General features: G+C 28.0%; 1 protein-coding gene across 1 annotated transcript; it reads left to right on the plus strand.

Moving 5' to 3' along the window:
• The first annotated feature begins 5,823 nt into the window (after positions 1 to 5,823).
• LOC122717411 (protein NDNF) lies at positions 5,824 to 20,919 on the plus strand. Its single transcript, XM_043941448.1, has 7 exons — positions 5,824 to 6,107; positions 14,568 to 14,698; positions 15,634 to 15,943; positions 17,050 to 17,293; positions 18,954 to 19,187; positions 19,769 to 19,924; positions 20,483 to 20,919. The coding sequence occupies exons 1-7, from the start codon at positions 5,824 to 5,826 to the stop codon at positions 20,849 to 20,851; spliced, it is 1,728 nt and encodes a 575-aa protein (XP_043797383.1). The 3' UTR covers positions 20,852 to 20,919.
• The last annotated feature ends 1,711 nt before the right edge of the window (positions 20,920 to 22,630 follow it).

The following is a 22,630-nucleotide window of genomic DNA, read 5'->3' on the forward strand; positions in this document are numbered from 1 at the left end:
AAAAAAAAAAAAAAAAAAAAGAAAAAGAAAAAAGAGAGAGAGAGAGAGAGAATGAAAGAATGACGAAGATATAATGTTAAAAGCGATCGAAGCGACAACCTGCCAAAAAACCTCGTGGAAGCCGTATCACAACATGTTTTTATCCGTTGTAAAGATTTTGTTTCCCTGAACAATTCCCTCTTTCCTATCCTTCTTTTTTTTCGATGCATGTCTATTCGGAACCTGATCTTCTTGTTGAAATACATGTCCCTTTTTTATGAATTACGTTACACTGTTATGTAACGTATAAAGTTCCGCATTACGCGAATAACTCGATGCACGCACGTGTGTGCATCGATTGCAACTTCTCTTCGTGCAAGTTCCTCCATGCAAAATTAGAGCGCGGGAACTCGTTTTTTTTAAAAAAAAAAAGAAAAAAAGGCCATCCTTCGTTGTTATCTCGCACAACAAATTATCCCAATTCTCATATATGATTTTTATTGATATTCTGATATTTATTATTTTATAATTATACGTTCGTTTCGTGATGTTTAGGTCGAAAAAAATACTATTGATATCTCTCGGTGAGATAAAAAACTTTCGGTTGCTTTTGTGATTCGAAATTCAGATAATTTATGGAAATAATAATCGGACAATTGTACGATGAATTTATTTTTATCAAACAAAGTGCATTTTGAATTTGAGACTTACGATTAAATTCAAACATTTTAATTTAATTAAAAAATTATATATTTGGTTCAAGTTGACAGACAGATTTGAATCTTTTGAAAAATAAAATATAATATTTTGAAGAATAAAAACAATAGATTCAAATCAGTTTTTTTCATTTTTTGAAGTGTGTAATATTTGCGATAATCTAATTACATAGATATTAAAAATATCACATAAATACGATATTTTCATACGTATTTATCGAACGAAATTATATTGTAACCAAATACATATTATTTTCAAAATTTTCATTATCCATAATTCTATATAATATTCATAAATTTATTCAATTCGATCACTATTTTTTCGATTCATTATTGGAACGTTCAGTTCCATTAATATCGCACCATCGAATTCTATTCCGTTGAATTTGATTTGGATCACACGTTGAACTCGACTTCTCCTATCTATCGCTAATCGCAACATGGCTACAGCGATGTTCACATTTTTCTTTCCTTTTCTTCTTTTTTTTTTTTTTTTTTTTTGTTTATTGATCCGCCGTTTATGGACGGAGTAGATCTTCCTCGAGTGTACAATATTGCTGACACGGTTGAATGGCAAGGCTGCGAGAGAGGGATCGGAAAAGAAGTGATTACCGAAAAAGGCCGATCCCCGATGAGCCGGCAGCGCCATTACTGATTATACCGAGATACATCGTTGCCCCTCGCTGTAACAATGTATGATGTATTCATAAGGAACGTACACCTACACAGAGGGCGCAACGCCTGCATCATCAAGCCACGTCGGCCTGTCGTGTGTGTTTTCTTGTACACACACGGACGGGCGGGCGGTGGCCCGAGGAGTATGCATCCCGTTGAAGAGTGTGGAGAGAAGGGGCTCGGGTTGCCGCTCGCACGACGGAAAGAGAGGGAAAGAGAGAAAGAGTTATATGCACGTACGACGTACGTGGTCACCCTGCGATCGACTCACGGGAGTAAAGGTTTTACTGATGGCATACCCCATACACGCAGAGAGGGGCATATAGGCAGAGGTTCCCACACTGTAAGCCATGATTTATTGGCCTGCCACCCGCCAGACCTGCTGTCATCATCGTCCCATGGTTGGTCCAAGATACAGCGAAGCGTACCGTATATAACTTCCCTTTCTGCACGATCTTCGCGCCGTATCGACTCCTTCTTTCCTCGCACCCCGGCGAAACTGTGGAAGGCCCCCGTTTGATGCCGCTCCACAACCGTCCATCCACCTTGTTTTACCTTATGTAGCCCGATATCTGCCGCACTCGTCGCCATTTAATAATTACCTCCTTCTTATCTACGCCACGGACATTATCTGTGCGTAGGTAGTGTGCAACACGGCTTGCCTCTTTTTCTTCTCCTCTTTCCAAGGACCAAGGACGCCTCTTTATCGAACGGTACCTTTATTCCAAAAGGCGATTCGTAACGTGACTAGCCGTTTCGTAGAAATGAAACTCGAGTTTCTTTTTCCTTTTCTTTCTTTCTTTCTTTCTTTTTTTCTTTCTTTCTTTCTTTCTTTCCTTCTTCTTTTTTCTTTTTGCAAGACTACTAATTGCAAGACGATGCGCCTCTTGTCGCAAATGATCGGATGCACTTGATGCACAACCCGACAACAACACGAGGAATGCTTGTGAAAGTTTTACTCGCTTGTGCTCAATTACGAATCAGGTTTCGACGATTTTCGGCCCGCAGGTCGTTACTCTTCTTGTCTCTATGTTAGCCGCAACATGAGCAATCGCACTTACTAAACTTAAGGAAATCTATCATATTATTATTATTATTATTCTACTCGAGGAAGGGAAAACACATGTTCTTCGTAAGAGTCAATGCAGATGAGCGATGCAATGTCATTGCGGGATTCGATGAATTTATATTTCCAATAGGAAGGGGTTAGTAATATATATTATAGAAAGGTAAAAGTACAAGACAGAAAAGACGTAGATGAGTAACGAGACGTCATATTTCATCGATGTATTAAATTTAACGATATCTATAGAAAGTTGAATGATTCTATGGTAATTCGAATCTTTAATTTTTTTTTTTTTTGTAAAATTGCAATTAAAAATTTTGTATCTTTATTTATTTCATGCTTAAAATATTTATAAAGATATATATATATATATATATATCGTGTCATATAAATTAAATGCAGATTTTGGACTATTGCTTATTATTTGATAAAAAGTAATTAGGTTTTTGAAAGTTTGGTGCGAATTAGAGAATTAATGCAACTCTAAATTTTATGAAAATATATATACGTATAATTATTTTTATATTATTATAGTCTTTTTAAAGAATGATTCTAGAGGCTAAATACAAAATAATACAAAAATTGGTATACAAAAATGTCCGCTGAAATTTACTTTTCATATTACAAATAATTTTGTATCAAGTTAGGTAAAAAATAGTGTGACAAGGTTAAAATTATATCGGTTCATCTAGCGATAAAACGAAGTTGCTTATAACTTGAAAAATAAGCTTCAATAGACACTTTTGCATATCAACTTTCGTATTTGTTTTAATCTCTAGAGTCAGTTTCTTACATTTTCTACCTACTTTTATGATTATATAATATCTCTGTAGATATAACGCTTTCGAGTCGTATATTATGAAATCTCAACAATATCGTATTAGCAATTTGCATCTTATTATCAGCCTTTATACCATATAACTTTTCTTTTCATTGATTTGATAATTTTTAATTAAATCGATAATTCTTGATAGTTCAGTGTTCATGTAATATAATTCTTTATTGTTAAAAAGAGAATTAAATTATTGTATCATAAAAGCGAAAGTGTATAAACAGATACTTAATTCGAAGATATTATCGATCGAAAAATATTGTCTAAACAATTTTTCGTAGTAATAGAGCAATTTTATTTCAAAATAGCAAAGCATTAGAAATTAAACGTTTCTTTGTTTGAAAAATTTTATAATTTTATAATTTTATTTCAAAATTATATTTACAAAAATGAAAAAAATTGTAACGATTGATTTCCCTCAAAAAGATTAAAATAATGATTTCATGTATGATAATTCATTATGTTTTACAATAAAAACTTTCATTAAAATCTTAACTTTTGAGTTAAAGTAAATTTTGAGTTTAAGTAAATTTCCTTGTATATAAGATAAGGGATACAAATACTTTCTAAAGTCATTGTTTAAATTAATTTTCTCTTGTTTTTTTAAGAGTTAATTAAAAAGAGTCATTATGTTGTTAATAAAATAAGTAGATTAATGGATTAAATATATGAAATAGGTTGATATATTAAGGAAAAAAACGTTGGTTATATTATTATTTTGAGACATAGTAATTCTAGACATGCTGCTAAAATTACTGCCAAAACCAAATAGATTAGAATAGAATTAATTCCTTTTCAAACTGTTCTATTCAACAGATATTATACATTTGACATTATCTATTTCGCTTAGTCTAATGTGATTTGAATAGAATGATTGAAATACTTGAAAAATGACGACGAAATGAAATATTGGATCTAACTTCTTTATCTCGAAATGGAATTCAATTCTTTTTTTTATAACAATAAAAGTAAATAATTCAAATTGGTAAATGTTATTTCAAATCAATTTTAGAAGTTGTAAAGAAAAACCGCTAGTTTTGTTTTCGAATCTTTAAACACAGAGAAAGTTTCGAAATGACTATAAATCAAAAAAAAAAAAAAGAAGAAGAAACAAACAAATAACATTAGAAAATTTATGAAATATGAAATATTTATAATAAATTTATTTATTTTTTTTAATAAATTATTTTATTTTTTTCTATTTTTAGAATTGTCTCTTTCTATTAATCAAAAATATTTTATCACTTTCTTCGATGCTTCATAAGTCATAAAATAAATAACAAACCAAATAACACTTAAATGTATAAGCATGTGTAAAAACTTGCCATTATAAAGTGGAAACAAAAAAATATTAATGTAATAAATGAACGTAATAATGTAGTAAATGAACGGCAATGACTGTTGCAAAAGATTCTAATCTTCGTTTTACTTACCTTTTAATTATTATTAAATGTACAAAGAAAGTTACATACAAGCGAGCACAGAATGACTAATATATAGTATAAAAAATTAATTTCCAATTGAATAATAATAATTAAAAACACACACACGCATACATATTCTCTTGCTTAAAAAAAAAAAAATATTTTATATTCTTTGATCAGGAAGGGGGGTGATCTTTAATCTTTTTAAAGGAATGCCGTACATTCCCCTCCCCCCTCTCCTGGTATTTGAAAGCTTATTACGACAAATTCATTCATCGTACCATCCATTTCTCAAAATTTTCCTCCGAACTTTATTTCCTCGAAACTTAACTTCCCATATTTTCTTTCCTCCCCTCCCTTTTTCTCCCTTTCTTTTCTTCACTCTATCTCAAAAAAAAAAGAATAAACAAACAATCAAATAAATATCGCAAGGCCATCGTCAAGGGGAAACCAGCGATAAGAAACCGAACGAGCGAACGCGAAGCTGAGCACCGAGAGGATAAAGCTCTCGGGCTTGGCTTGCCACCCCTAGGGAACAGCACGCCCTCCCTGACGGACTTCCTGTTAATCTTGGTGGACAAATTGGCGGAACCTTCCCTATCCCCTTCCTCTATCCCCCCCTCCCCCTTCCCCTTCTCTTCCTCCTCCTCCTCCTCCCGAAATTCCTGCGGATCAGGGTCACCCACGTATTGGATGGGTACGTGTGTATATACACAACACGTGCTCTCCGTGGCGCTATGCACGAGGCGGGACGTACGAGTAACGAGTGCACACAGCTCGGCCAGGCCGGGCTTACTTACGAGGCAGGGTTGTGAGAGCAAGGGAAAGGAGGCAAGGACGAGGAGGGGAAGGGAGGGGAGAGGGTTCCTTCCAGAAGATGGGGCAAACATGAAGTCGCCTCGGTAGGAAGCGAGAAGAGGGGTTATTTCGTTTCGTCTCAGCGTGGTTTCCCAAGCTGGCAGCAGCCTCGCTCGCCGACTGGCATCGTCTACCGTTCGGCACACAGTCGAACTCGTTCGCCACTGGACGACGGACGTCGCGGCGTCGCCGTCGCCCTTTTCCATCCAGCCGCAAATTATTCCTCTCCTTCCTCGGTGCAAGAAGAAAGAAGGGAAATCATCGGCCGAGACGATGCGTCACGCGTCGCTCCGCTTCTTCCTCCTCGTATTTGTGCCAATGTACGCGCGGCAGGCCACCGGTTGCGCTTTCTGCGAGACACTGTCCCAGCAACAGTTGCAGCTGCGCCAGCTACATCAATTGTCCCAGCAGCAGCAACAGCAGGGGTACAAGACGATCGGCAGCCCGAGGCCTTTCGGCGGCGAGAAACCGACGAGGGTGCAGGAGTTCAACAGGACCGGCGTGCTACACCCCGAGTACCAGATACCGGCCACCCTTCGACCCGGTAATGTGTCTCAGTGAGTATTTGCATTCGTTCTTCCTTCTTTTTTTTTTTTTTTCTTTTTTTCTTTCGTCGAAAGTCTCCTTTTGGAGATTTTCATTTTTGTTTAATCCTGAAAAGTTTAATCCATCTGGCTTCTTTTTTTCTTTTTTCTTTCCTCGTCAAAAGACTCCTTTTGGAGATTTTCATTTTCGTTTAACGTAATAATAATAACGCAAAGATTTTCCTTCCTGAAAAGGATTAACGATCTGGTTTTTTTTTTTTGATGTAATGATGTATCCGATGGAACAGAAAATACATCCGATATAACAATAAAATTTAATAAAAATAGGGGGGGATAAATGATAATAAATGTTGGTCGAGCAGGTAAATCAGTTGTTGTATCAATTGTTCGTAATGAATTATTTTAATCGTATCTCCTATTTCCCGTTCACGAGTATTTATTAATCGAGAAAAATGTTTTATAAAGTTCTTTGAACTTTATAATCGATAAACTTTCGCCAACTTTCAATTTCGTAGAGATAAAACATTCGAAAGACTTTATGTTATAACTTTATGAACACTGGACTAAAGCGGAAGTTTGAATAAACAATAACGAGAAATAAAAATTATATTAAACGAATAATTACTTACTGAGCAAATTGAAAATCATCGAATATACGAAATGTATTTTCAAAGTATTTTCTTTCATTTTTCTGTATAGGAAAATTTTGAGAAATGGATGGTACGATGAATGAATTTGTCGTAATAAGCTTTCAAATACCAGGAGAGGGGGGAGGGGAATGTACGGCATTCCTTTAAAAAGATTAAAGATCACCCCCCTTCCTGATCAAAGAATATAAAACAAATATAAAAAAAAAAAAAAAAGGTTAATGCACGCTATTAAGTTGATTATAAGAGGCTGCAAAATTCTATTCTTTTTCATCCTTTTACTGGCAAAAAGAGATCGGAAAAACGTTGGTTGGCAATATCGTGAACATCCTGTGTATCATTTATTTGATTTATATCGCAAAGTGAAATTATCCTTTTCGTGTGTACAGTTAAAAAAAGAAAATAAAATAATTACATAATTACATAAGACGTAACAGTAGTAATATTGTAATTGAACTGTTATGTCTATAAATATAATAATGAGAATAAAAACACGATTAACGCGTTTTCTTCGTCTTATATCTGTAAGCAATTTTTCTATCTTTTCCAAATAGCATTCTATTCTCGTTTCCGTCATGGAACAAACTATTTTATCATCGAAGTAACACGGATTGCGTTACCAATCCAATTCGCTTGGAATGCCAAATCCTTTGGCCGGGCAATATAATAGAAACGTAGATACCTGTAGATTACATTACCGAGAACGTATTACACCTCTGACTATCAAGTATCGGGATATGCTAGAATGACTAATGTATCTTAGAAACCACCAGTTCATCTATGCAACAATTCACTCGTGTACGAAAAAACAATTGGAAACTGAGACCATTTTAGTCGAAGTGAAATCATTGATCTGAAACACACGCTTATATCTTATATCTTATTCGTAATAAAAGGCCACGAGTTGAGATAATAAAATCGTGCGTCTATGTTAATCATATAAGAATCGAATTATTTCTTAGAATTTTCATCGTAAAACGAAATTGTGAAAAGTTGTGGATCTCATAAGAAAGATCGATGAAATTCGATGTCATGTTTTAAAACTGAGAATTGACAGAATTGTAGGCTTATCAAAAGTGAAATCATTAATCTGAAATTATCTTATTCTAACGTAAGGAAAATATTAAAATTATCCATATTATCTTGTATTAATGACGGAATCGAGTTATTCAGAATTTTAGCTTAAAATTTACATTGTTAAAATGTAATTTGCCATTACAACCAACGTGGATTTCAGCTGTAAGAAAGATCGGTGAAATTCAGTGACGTTTTTTTCTCGATCGAGTTAAACTTTGATCTAAAGATAAACGAAACCGTAAGAAAGGTGCATTCACTTTTCGCCGAACCATAGAAACAATTCGTGCGAATTTCGTTTGGGTTACATAGCTTGTTTATTCGATGCACGTGTACCCAGACCCATGGACCTTTGAACGTTTATACGAGAACGTCACGAACCCCGTACCATGTTTTATCAACTGTAGCACAGATTTTACAAATGCAATTTGATTCGAATTATTGGCGAATGATATAATAATTCGCATAAGTGATTCGATGATGATTTATACATGGATGAAAAAATTAAAACGAAGTAAATTCATTAATTATCATTGTATCTTCATTATTTATTATTTATTATTTATTTGGCACTTTTTTTTATTAATCAAAATATAGATTTGCGAGCGAGAAATAAAAAATATTGCTCTGATGTATTGATATTAACGAATTGTTAAATTAATTTTATATTAATTATATAAAATAACGAGTTTAATCTTTGAATATACTTTCATTCGAAGTTTATTACGAAAAAGAAAAATTGTCGATGAACTTTTAGTTCAATGCACATACACAATGCATTGACACATTTTTATATTTTAACAATTAAAAAATTATTTTTAATTTTATTTTGAATACAATTATATCTAGAAACATTTTTCACAATAGATAGAGCACTAAAAATTGAACTTTTTTCAATTTATGAAAAGTCAATACCGATAATATTGAAACGATTAATACCAACTTAGCTAAAACAATTAGTTAAATTTATAGTTCTTCGTATTATTATACGTTAACAGCATGTACTTAACATAATTAATGTATTTGTATATTGTGTGAACTTTACAATCTAGTTAGTCATACTTTAATGAACTTCGTATTACGTGAACTTCACTGTAAATTAATCAATTAATCATTGTCCTCATACAAAGGAGGAGAAAGGGAGAAAAAACAATAATATTCTAGATTTCATAGATTTTATAATTTCATAGATTCATAGATTTATATAACGTATGAATATAAGAAACAAATCTTCATCATAAAGTCTGATTATCTTATACAAAATGCATCTAATAAAATTGTCATTAATACGACCTTAAACCTTCAAAAAAATAGAATTTAAATAATTAACAATTACCAATTATTGTAAAAGAAGAAAAATAATATTCTTACGTTACGAAGTTTAATAATATCATTCCCTTAAATTCTATTAATATTTTTACGAAAAAAAAAAAACACTTGTTTAATTTAACTTTATTAAAATTTCTACAAATCAGATACAGATAAATATGTACAATCCAAAAGGAAAATTTTTTTCTTCCTCCCGAAATAGCAATAATTTTGAATAAATCAATAATTAATAATAAATGAATTATTTTATTTATTACATTATCTTGCGATCTATTTTTCTCTATATTGATTATTTCGTTTTACGCGCAAAATTTTCTCTCAAAGGGATTAAAATTCTGTAGGTGTACGTCATTTTGTCGAGCAGGTATTGTCGTCAAACTCTACTTTGTTGCAATGGATCCACCCGCGTAGTTTTAATGGTCCGATGCGTCGCGACGCTACGCGTCATAAAGTCCTGCTATCAGATGGTTTCCGCGAAACTCGTACGCAAGTCTAATTGCACAATTACTTCAAAGATTGAAACGCTAGGTTGCACGTTAAACTTGAACTTAACACACATATATTTAATTTTTTGATAGGTCAGTTAACAAAAGAAGAGGAATTGTAAATAGTGTTTTTTTAATTATCTCTAAATCTTGATTATTATATAGTGAACTTTATGATGTGTTACATCTTAAAGTAAATAGTTTGTATAAATAATTAAAATTTCTTTATTAATATACTTGTGTATAATTATTATTTAAATTATTATCAAGTTACTTAAAATTTTTCGGAATATATGGAATTCAATTTACATATGATATGAAATATACAAAGAAAAGACACATTAATTATTTATAAGAAAATAAAATCTATGATAAAATTCATAAAATAATATTTATTAATTTATTCACACGTTATTTATACAAGAAGAATCTTTATTATTTCTTAGATATTTCTTTTATGTTTTCAATTTAATATCCTTTTGCTAAAAATGATCTTGTTTCAAAAACAATAAATGAATAATATTATAATCATCATTATATCATGTGCAATTACACAAATCGCTCAAATATACAGAAGAATGATTGTTTCAATATCTAAACAAGAATCTGTCAGAAGATTCGAAAATGCAAGTAATACGCGAAATTATCTTTTAATCTCTTGTTAACTCTTATAATTGTTCATTCATCGTTAAGATGTATGTATAAGTATGTTTAAATTTTGAAAAGATTCAGAGATAATAAATTTTCATTCGAATAATGAATAATATTCTTCTGATCAAAAAATTCTTAAAATCGAAATTTCTTAATTTTGATTATTTCTAATTATTTATTATTTGATTAAAATTTTAAAATTCGAACATCCAATTTATTTGTGAATCACGATCGTCGAAACGTTATTACTTTGTCATTACTTTTTTCAAATTAATTATTTTTGTAAAGAATTTTAGTTAAGAGGAATTTTTTATTTATTCATTTCAATATAATTATGTTGCAATATTTTACTATTGAATGTTTTAACACTGCTTTTATTATTGCTTTTTGTAAATGAGGACACAATTTGGAAGCTATTTGTTATTACGAAAGGGGGCCACGATTCGAAATAAGCCAGGAACCAGTGTTCTAATGTTATAGACGCATCTGTCGACGTTTAACAATAGAAATAGCCAAGCAATACAAATTCCATTAGCTGACAGCGAGATAGGCATTATATACGAAATATATATTTCAAACAAATATTCAAATAAAATATTTATTATTTATTATTTTAAGAACATATTTGAAATAATTATTTTAATATTTTTTTATTGTATTTAATGTATGATAAATTTATTATTTGATTTCATAGAATACAGAATAATTTCTGTACATGAAATTTCTAAATTTAAAAATTGATTTTAAACTATATATCAAAAATCTTCTCAAACCTAACAATTTGGAGAAAATAGATTTTGCGAATAAACTTTTCTTGAAAATATAATATTTCAAATATATATTTTAATATATTAACTCAATATTAATATTATTCGTCAAACAAATATTTTCCTTAAAAAAAAAAAGATTCAGAGGTAATAAATTTTTATTCGAATAACGAATAATATTCTTCTGATCAAAAAATTCTTAAAATCGAAATTTCTTAATTTCGATTATTTCTAAATCATTTATTATTTGGTTAAAATTTTAAAATTCGAAGAAACTATTTCTAACATTTCAACATTTTGCAACACGATTCAATATCATAAATAAAAATTTCATATAATATCCCATAAAATTTGTTTCCCCGATAAATTTTTCAAATATTTCCAACTAGCAACACTCTTGAATAATATTCGACCTAACCTACAAAAACAAAACGATTCCTAATAATCTTCGTAATCAAATTACTTTCCAAATCATTTCCCCCATCTTGCATAGATCCGCGCATATATAAGGAACGAAGATGCGAAAAGCGATCACGATCAAACTCCTTTCTCAGGAACTCCATTCACGCCGGGGTTCGTCGCCCGTTTCCCCCTCTCTTTCCCTCTCTCTCCCTCCCTCCCTGCCTCTCTAAGCGCGTGAGAGGCTTAAAGCGAAAGGTCGCGCGCGACGTTTCCCTCGGAAGTGGGGTCTAGGCTAAGGTTCGGCGCGCGTGCGAGGAAGAGGCGTCGCGATGCCACGCGTCGTAGGCTCCACTATTGGCGTGGATTTCCACGAAACACGGTAGACGGCCTCGCGGCGCTGCCCGAATGACAGAATCAATTCCGAGTCTGCCGTGGGACAAACCGGCCTCCAAAATTAGACGGCGGGGGTCGTGGATGCGCGACCCCAGACGCCGCGACGCCGGCATTGTGTGTAGACGCTAATTTTACAATAGCCGTTTTCAGTGCCAGCTTCAGTGAACGAAGAGCACGTGCGGCGTCTTGACGACGCTCTCCTCAGGCCTCGCGTTAACGCGGGACGAGTCCAAAACGCGTTGGGGACGAGGGGGAGGGGGGGTATCGGTCGAAGGGGGAGGGACAGATCGAGCGAAAAGAAGGAGGAGAAGGAGAGAGAGAGAAAAAGAGAGAGAGAGAAAAAGAGAGAGAGAGAGAAGCGGAGAAGGCGTAAACTTAACTTTGGTGTACGATCTTTTAAAAGGGGGACTTTTGCGCGATCAAACATTACGACTAAATATAAAACGGGTAACTGGGATTTACGTACACCCTTGATATGCTATGTGTGTGTGTGTGTGTGTAGCACAGGCGTAGGTGGGTGGGTCTGTACGTATTGTTGTCCGAGAAATTACGTAGGTCGGTCAAGTGAGTGGAGAAAATACGGGAGGGATGGGATGGGTATATGAGATGGGGGTAGATAGAGGTTTCTCTTGATCTATATATTGTTAGGGAGCAGCAATTTACTTAATTGGAGTAAAATAAATTTTTAGAGGGATGTGATGTAATGTAATTGTTTTTTTAGTGTTTAATTTTTTAAAAATAAAAAATTTTTCGAGAATAATTATTTATTCTATTTGATATGATTCTGTTTAAAATTGACAAAATTGAGTCTTTATAAAGATTCTTTATGCATTCATCTATATGTAAATTATTTAAAATATATAATTATTTTTGAAAAAATTCGATTTTTATTTAAAGAATTTTTTTATAAAAAAGAAATGTTTAAATCTAATGTTTCTTATGCTTATTATAATGATTGGATGAAATAAACTTTAAATGTGTAATTATTATAAAACAAAATAAACTATAATTATTGTTTTATTTAAAATTTCTAAATCGTCGTAAAAACTTGTTTTATAATTTTTCCCCTTTCAAAGTTATAATATTCCTTGAAAATTCTTCGGATCGAAAAATATGTGATATTTTTTTTCTCTAATATAAATTTATTCATTAGTATAAATTATATATATTTTGTATTTTATTTTGTTTCTTAAAAATTAGCCGTCATAGAACATACATAGATTGACAAGTTCATTGGTACAAGAATAAATCGATAAAGAATTAGAAAAAACATTTCTTATAACAGTGCAGATGGTGAGAAACGATCACTTTACGACTCGATAATGATCGGTTGCAAACTGTTAAAACTACATCAAAACCAAATAAATTAAAATAGAAAGTTGATTTTCAACTTGTCCAGATATTTGACACTTTATCTTTTCGTTTAATGCAATATTATGTAAAAGGATAGCACTTATAAAATCATGATGAAACGAAGAATCGAATTATTTTGCTTTTTTACAACTATTTTACCTCGAAATGGAATTTTACTTTTTTTTTGAAATACATAATGAGAAATATAAATAGATTATTCAAATTAATTTAGGCATTATTTTTATTAGATAATATAGATTAAGATAATAAATTATAATAATATTATTTTAATAAGTATTTCAAAGTAAAGAATTCGCAAAAACAACTTAATAACTTAATAATTTATTGCCTTTCTGAAAAGAAATGTGGAAAAAAATATTTTTGATCATTTTGATAGAAATTTATATTTAAGTATTACTTTTCAATATAATCCTTTAATATCTGTAAACCGTGCAATTTATGTAATTATATCTGATTTTCTAATATCACTTTAATGTTACATTTTTCATTCGTCACTTATAAAATGATGCAATTATATAATTAATCGTATCTTTCTTTATTTTTGAAGAAATAAATGAAAATTTGATGGTCATACGTTTCGATAATAGAAAGTATGTTCGAAATATATTTTATGTTTAATATATTACATAGTATTATATAATATTACAATTACGAATACAATTAAATTGATATTTAATATATTATTGTTGCATCATAATCTAATTATAATTATTTACGTATCTTTTTTAGTACAAAATTTAATAAAACGAGATAATTTACTTATTAATTGTCTTCGATTTATGGATTTCGAATGATCGTTTTTAAATTAAATTTTTTCGTTTTTAAATTTTGATCGATAGTTGAAGAATATAATATGATAAATTCTTCATTTTTTATTTATTTTAATTAAAACTACATCGAGACTTTTTATTATTAATTTTTAAATAAATAAAAAAGCCGTATTCATATTAATCTAATTTAGATGATTTCTGTAATTCATATTTTCTTCTAAAAAGCAATCTTTTATCATGTTGTTATATACAAAATTTACATACATGAATTTTAATATTTTATATTTTAATGACTATATACATCTTATTATATATATATCATATAATCGTTCTTTTCTATTTTTAGCGAATAATTAATATCAATAATCAAGAAATATCTTTTTTTTATAAGAATATACAAAATATTTGCATATTATATTAATCGCTTAAAAAAAGAAAATTAATAAATATAATTAAAACAAGATTTGTTTTATCCTATAAATCAATTTTGTCATTTGATTAAAATATTGCTTCGTGTCTGGTTACGTTTAATACGTATCGAACATTAATATAATACTGGATGCAGATAAAATTATTGCAGGTTCTATTACCTGAGTCCACGTGAAGGACCACCTCTCACGTTACTTGTTAGCCCTTGTAGTGGACCAATATCATGGACCGTCAGTTACGTTGAACCACCAGAGAATGCTGAAGAAACAGATGGAACAAAATGTATGTAGGAATTAAAATATATTAAATATTATAATTAATAAAAAAATTTAAAATCGAACGAATTCTATTATTCTTTTAAGAGAGCAAAATGTGTAATTTATTTATCAAATAGATTAATTGGCAAGAAAAGAGTAAGAAAATTTAAAAAATTGCATCAAATGCAAATATTTATTTTAAATTATTAATTATTTTTTTTTCATAATGATTATGTTTGTTAATTTGTAGTAATAAAGTATAAATTATATTGTAGTGTATATATAATTCATAATGTAAACATAATTAATCACTAAATATTTTTATGTTCATCATCTATAATGTATTTAACATTTCTTAATATTATTGTTAATATAGGTTGTTAAAAATTTCAAATTGAAAAAAATGTTTTTGATATTATTACAGTTTTCAAATTTTTCAATAAATAAATCTTGTAATAAAATATGAAAATGCTTTTTTAAGTTTATTAAGTTTATTATTATCTTTCAATTATTTTAATGAATTATTTTTCAATATTACATTATTACAGCAGAACATAAATAAAATTTTATTGCTTTTGCAACTTTTCATATATATATAATTATTATATAATATTACATATAAAAATCTATCTTATTTTTAAAAAATTCAATTTTTTTTTATCATAATATATGATTAAAATTTTATTTTTATTTTTCAAAATTTACCGAAATAAATAGCAGAAAAAATCTTTTATCGAATTGATGAATATTCAAAATTATTGTAGAAATAATTATTCTTGAATTATGAAAAAAAATTTAAGTTAAAACTTATCACAGATTTTATTTAAAAATATTAATCGATAGAATATTTAACAAATTGAAATAATTTGAAATTTACAAATTTCTATATAAATATATTTCTAAATATATTTGTAAATAAATATAATTAAAATAATACATGTGACAAAATATAATCAACAGCTCAAACACGATGGCCTGTGAAGAGTTTAAAGCCAGGTTCCCCTCTTTTCTCGTATGAAGGTGCGGAGGATCAGAATTTCACGATATCGAAAACACGCGCTGGCCTCTATTGGTTCGAAATTAAATCCGTGCACCCTCCTGGTGCCAATTTGGAAAAATTGTTACCAAGCACGGTGCTTTTGTACGCGACGTCAAGCAACTTGAACCACATCCCCCAATTGTACGTAAATGAAAAAGAAAATCGTCATCGTTCGTTAAGATTTCAGCAACGAAGAAGCAAACGTCGACTTACAATATCTTGGAATAAAAGGTATCGTTATAATTTTCTTCTTTTTTCTTTTTAACATACATATTATAAAGTGTTATATAAATATAAATATATATATGTATATTAATTTTATATATATATAAAATTATATATATATAATAAAATATACATATATATAATAATATACATACTATATATATTTATGCATATAAAATATATAAAATATAGTAATACACACACACACACACACCACACACACACACACACATGTGTGTGTATTACTTTTATACAAATAATTAATAACTAAATAATAATTAATCCTCTTTTTTTTTATGTAAGTCGAGAAAAATTTTAAAAATTAATACATTTTTTATTATATATTGAATGATAAAAGACTTTGAGTTGAACTGGTGACAGGAATATAATGGTGCAATTGTATAAAATAAAAATACTAAAATTAATCTATAAAAAATAATAATCTCTTAAAGAACCTTCTTTATAATTTTTTTTGTGATCAAATCTCTAAATCAAAAATCATTGCACTCTCAAATGTGAATATTTTAATCTTTAGAGATCAAAGCAAAATAATTTAATATAAATCAATTTTTCACAAATTAAATATTTTATACGTTGTAATTTTAAAATTTTATAATTTTAAATATTTCATTTTTTGATTGTTTTTAAAATTATTTAAATAATAAATTATTTTAATATTGAAAATTATTAATAAAATTAATTATTTAATAAAATTTAATATTAATCTTTGTATAATTTTAAATATTTTTATTATATTTAAAATGCTCTTTTAAATCTTTACACACTTTTAAAAAATATTATACATAAGATTTTAAAAATTAAAAAGTAAATATTTAAGGTATGAAGCAAATCTCTAAAGTTAGCTTTCATTTTTTGTTTATTATGCTTTTAATAATTATTTAGAAAAGAGATCTTCCATCTTACCAAATGTCAAAATCATAATCCTAAATAATTTCCTATATAAAGTTATGATCTTATTGACAATAAACAAAAAATAAATCATTTAATAAATTTTCTTTGATTCATTGACAAAATGTTAAACTTGATTCTCAGAAAATTTAAAATTAGCTTCAGATATAGAGGACAAATTCGAGAAAGATTTGTTTTTACAGCAACATAGATCCCCACCTCTCTCATTATTGTCTAGCCGTAACGTCGGGGTCTCAGCCTCACCCCTTGACCCTTTGTGCGGCGCAAAATGTTCTTCGTGTTCACCCACATCCGATGAAAGGAAGCTCTGCTTCCAAGGAACAGCAACACCGCGGTATTCCAGAAGGGCTTCATTGCGTGCGTCAAACAAAATTGACGCTTCACAGGATGAAGTACGACACTACGTACAATTTTACCTTATACGTGGTTAGTAATTACAACTAAGAAGGAGTAAATTTTATAATAATTGCCTGCAATATGTGATTTTGAATAAATTGGAAATATTGAACTGGTGGAAAAGTTATGTAGATTTTTAATAAGACAAATAATTTGAAATATGAAAATATTGTTTATGGTACTTATAATTTCATTTCATAGAGAAAGATAATATTTTCTCTTAATTCTCTTAATAATATTCTCATCTGAATTTAAAAATCAATATAGATTAAATAGTTGTAACAGTTAAGATAATTTTGTTTAAGATTTTTTATGTATTTCTATTTTTAATGATTATTATACAGAATATTAATATATATTTATGAAATACTCTTGGAAGATTCTAAAGATCAAAATAAACAAAAATTGATATAAAAAAATATCAATTAAAGCTTATTTATTGAATATGAAATTTAAATTTGATGAAACGAGACGAAAAAGATATGTTATAGAGATAGAACTATCTCATTCTGTTTCTGTCTCGCTTTGTTTAATACAAAATTGCTTATAATTTAATAAAATAAATCTTTTATAATTAAATTTAAAAATATTATATAAAAATTTAAAAATAAAATTAATATTTTTATATTTCTATAAATGTTTGCTTCATCCTTTTAAATCGAATACCTTCAAAAGTATTTGAATATATCTATTAACATTCTATATGAGTTTAAAGAAAATATAAATAAAAATATTCTTATGAAAAATATTTTCTGTTATTGAAATAAATATTACGTGTCAGTATATCGTGTATTTTATTTTAATTTGATAAGCTATTATAATTTAATAGTGAAATTATTCATGTAATAAGTAAACGAAATTTATTAGTAGACTATATAACAATCTTATAAAATTTTACACAAAGTTTAAATAATGTTAGTTATATATAATACGTATATATACTATATAATACGTATATATAATACATATATTGTATTTAAAACTCAACATTATTTTCTCACTAACTTGATAAATTGTTTTTTCTCATTATAAATAGATGAAATATAAAATTTCTTCAAAAATTTTTATTTATATTACTTTTTAAATCATTGTATTTTTTTTTATTTATTAAGATAAAGTAAGATTAGAAGTGACTAACACTGACTTTGTAATATAATAACAAAAAAACTATTATATCCTATTTAAAATTTTTACTAATAATATGTTATATTTTATTAAATTACTGCTGTACTTTATGATAAATAAAAACAAAATTAATATTTTTTTATTAATAATATTTTAATATTGGATTATGATCCTCTTCTAGATTCTAGATCAATTAACAATAACAATATCTCTCTGAATTTAATATGGATATATTTTTTGAATGACTTGATCTCTTCAACCTATTCTATCCTAATATATTTTAAAAATAATTTAATTTTCTTCTAATCTATTTAATCTTCTAATCTAATTTTCTTAATTTACTTCTGAAGTTCGATGGTTGGTTCATTTTTAATTCAAATCAACGATAATTTTAAATAATCGAAATTAATAAATTTGTATTTATATGTATATTTATATTTATATTTTTCAGTTTTCCCGACCATCGCACTCTATAGCTTATAGTTGAAAGAAATTCATAAAATGAAAGAAATTCATGATTTATTATAATCATTATTATAATCATTATTTTTATTCTGTGTTAAAGGTAAATACACGAAATAATGTATCGAACCGTATAGCGACTGATACCATAAAATTTCGGAAAACATCGGAGTTAAGATTGCGCACTGGGCATTATAGCACAGCCAATTTGCGTAAAACCGATGGATTCGTCAATTTCTTTTATCGTCCTCCGGCAAATATTTCGAGTATCTTTTATATTCTTCCTTGCGGTGGCGGCATCGTTAGAGCAAAATTAAGTGCTCCAGGAATTTTAAGGGTAATAAACCATGTTCCAGTTATAATTAATATATATTTACAGGTCTTCATTAAAAAAAAATAAAAATTCAATTCAATTTTTATTTTATTTTTACTTTAACATTATAATATTAACTATTCGTTTGAATTTGTATTAAATGGAATGGTAATCACAATTTTATTAAGCAAAATATTAAGTATTTAAAATCTTATTTACTTGAATCCACTAATTCTTAGTATATTCTTATGTTTTATATTTTTATAACTTTAAAATATAAAGTAAAAAAATTTTAAAAGCATGTAGAAATAATCATTTTTCTGGAAATATCAAAACTATATAATTTTTGAATTTATAATTAAAGAAAAATTTTATTTTGAAAATTCTATAAATATAATAATAATCTTAAAAATTAGAAACTAAAGTTTACAAATTAATTTTTTGAATTATTAGAATAATTTATAATAAATGTTTTTTTCATCACTTTTAAATATCTATTTATGTTTTTGAGAAATATTTCATTTTTATTAGATATGATATTTCATATCATTCTCGAAAAGTCGTTGATGTTAGATATCAATGTCATAGAAGATTTACATTTGTAGGAAAAGGAGGTAATAGGATATGCATCATTAAGGGTACCACCTTTAACTTCAGGGAAAGGATACACATTACGGATATCCGCTACACCACAAGAATTAGTACGAGTATCTGCCATTAAAGTACTAGCTACCCAAGAATCGTCTGCCATATATCCACAGGTATGTTCATACAAATTGATACGTACTGAATAAAATCCATTAAAAGTGTAAAATTATTTTCTAAGTACGCTTTATGTTTAATTTTAATAAAAATATATATATAAAATTTAGTAACAGATTATTGTGTTACAATAAAAATTATTTTAAGAACAGCAATTATATCAATATTGTTTTACATTATACTAATATACAGTAATATTTATGCAATATTTATTACTGTAATATTTATTCTTTTTACATTATATACTTCTTCTATTTTTTATTTTTTCTATGTGAAGAATGTATAAAAAGAAATTTTCTCTTTCATTTAAAATTGTATATAATAATACTTTTTAATATTTTCTAAAAAAAAAATAAAAATATTTCGTTAATAAAAATTTGATTTCTGACATAATTTTATTAATTTCTAATGAAATATCTATTATTTAATTATATAATAAATAAATGTGTATATATATATTATAAAGATACTTAAATTTACATTTTTTGAAAATATCAACGATTAAGAACAAATATTTAAACTTCAGAATTATAAGAAGAGCTGAAAATCTTGTTTAGATTCCCACGAGAAGTATACCACGTGAGTATGGATCCCTAAGAACTTGCCACGAGGTGACAGTAGGGGTGGAATCAGCAGGTTCAGCCAAATATTGCATCCTAGTGCGAGAATTAAAGAGCGGCTCGTCTTTGGCCAGCATGACAACTATTCCAGACCAATGTGGTCTTCATCGTCGACGACGTTCCGAATATACTTTCGAGATCTGCGAGGAAAAAGAAAATCCGCCGAAAGATCGAGCGCTTCCATTTACCCTTAAGAGGTTGCAACCAGGAAAAGCTTATCTCTTACAAATCACAGCTCAATTAAAAGGACAATCTTTGTCTTATCCCTTGTTAACCGTACGCACTCGACGTTCCTGTCTACCTTAATAATAATGATTCTCATCAAAGAAAATAGGAATAATCAATGATGATCTTTGAAAAACGAATAATCTCGATCGTTTAAATCGTTACACTACATTTAGATCTTTTATCATTAGATCTTTTGTTTCACCATTTTTAATATCTAATATTTCTCCTTTCTCGTTTATATCGGGATGAATGCATTAAAAAAAAAATCAAAGAATTACTTATTTATTAATGTTTGTTTTTTGATAAATGGGTAACTTTTTCGTGCATTAGGACAAAATGTAATCAAAAAAATTTTTCGATTTAATATCAATTCAAATCTTACAATTTTTTTTAGAATCCCATAGTTTTCCAAATTTATGTAAAAATTCAAAATGTTTAGGGTTTCTTATGGATTTTTATAAAATTTTTTTATAATTAAAATTAAAATAGTTTCAAATATTTCAGATATTTCTAAAATTTTGTATATTAAGATGAAAATTAAATGATTTTATTAAATATTTTTCATTATGAATAATGAATGAAAAAAAATTTTTTTTAACAATTTAAACCTAAAAAAAATTTTATAAAATAGAAATTACTTCAAAATACCTATTTGTAGAACGTCTGACTTATTCCTCTTGGGAATCTAAAGAATCTCGTTAAGTATTACTTGCATAAGGTTTTACTGTTTAAATGCATTTTATTTAAAACGTGCTTTTTCACTTCACTATAATATATTTCAATTGAATATATTTAATTGATTAAATATGATTAAATATATTTCAATTGATTGACATCGGTCGCAAACAGGTAAAAAAATTCCTAATGTTACCTAATGAAGAGAATTATCCTAAAGAAATATTATGTATATAATAACAAAGATATTTCTATTTTTGATAGCTCTCTTAATTCGAAAGTTTATTAACGAATTCATTTAAATAACCAAGATTTAGATACGAATATCGATTGATGCACCATTAAATTCTATAAATTATTAAAATGCTTTCATTTCGTTGTTTTTATCGTCATTAAAAATTAAATTCATCTGTTTATAGTTCATTTTAAAATTATTCCGAATAATATTTATATTCGAAAATAATATTTATCGATATCTATCTACTAAGCGAATCAATATGTTTATTATATCCGTTTTATTATAAAAGAACATTTTTTTTTATCATGGAAAAATCGTTACTCCATTTCGAGGCTAAATCTAGTCTAGATTTACAAGCTATAATCCAATAATAACGTTTATTTGAAATTTACATTTTTTTTTTTTTAATTTAAGACACATTTTTTACTTTTATTTTTACAACAAGCACATTCAACAATAATATTGTTTGATGTAGATATAGTTTACATTCACATTGTAAATAAAACGTTACCTTAACCAAATGTGACATGCAAAAACGAACCATAGAACTATATAGCACGGTGCTAATGATATGTGTACTGTGTAATTAGTAGCTGCGATTCACTTTTATATCGTTAATATTATGATTGTTTATTTTGTATTATCGACAAAATGTCATTTCACCATTTCAAAACTATTTAAAAATAATATATCCTAATATATCCTAAAATAATTTTTACAAAAATTAAGAATTGTTATAATTTGTTGTTTAATATAAAATCATCTATTGGATTATAAGATTTGATTTTGAAAATTAAATTTAATTTACTTTTTTTTTCGAGGATTCTATAGCAAGAGTGATACGAATTTATTTTCACTAATTATATTTTAGAAAAATTGAAAAAATTTCTTATGAAATTATTGCTTTGATTTAATATTAAAAAGAAAACAATAATTAAATAATA

This window comes from Apis laboriosa, unplaced genomic scaffold (genome assembly GCF_014066325.1).
Source record: "Apis laboriosa isolate Shangri-la unplaced genomic scaffold, ASM1406632v1 scaffold507_cov147, whole genome shotgun sequence".
In the NCBI taxonomy this organism is placed as follows: Eukaryota; Metazoa; Arthropoda; class Insecta; order Hymenoptera; family Apidae; genus Apis; species Apis laboriosa.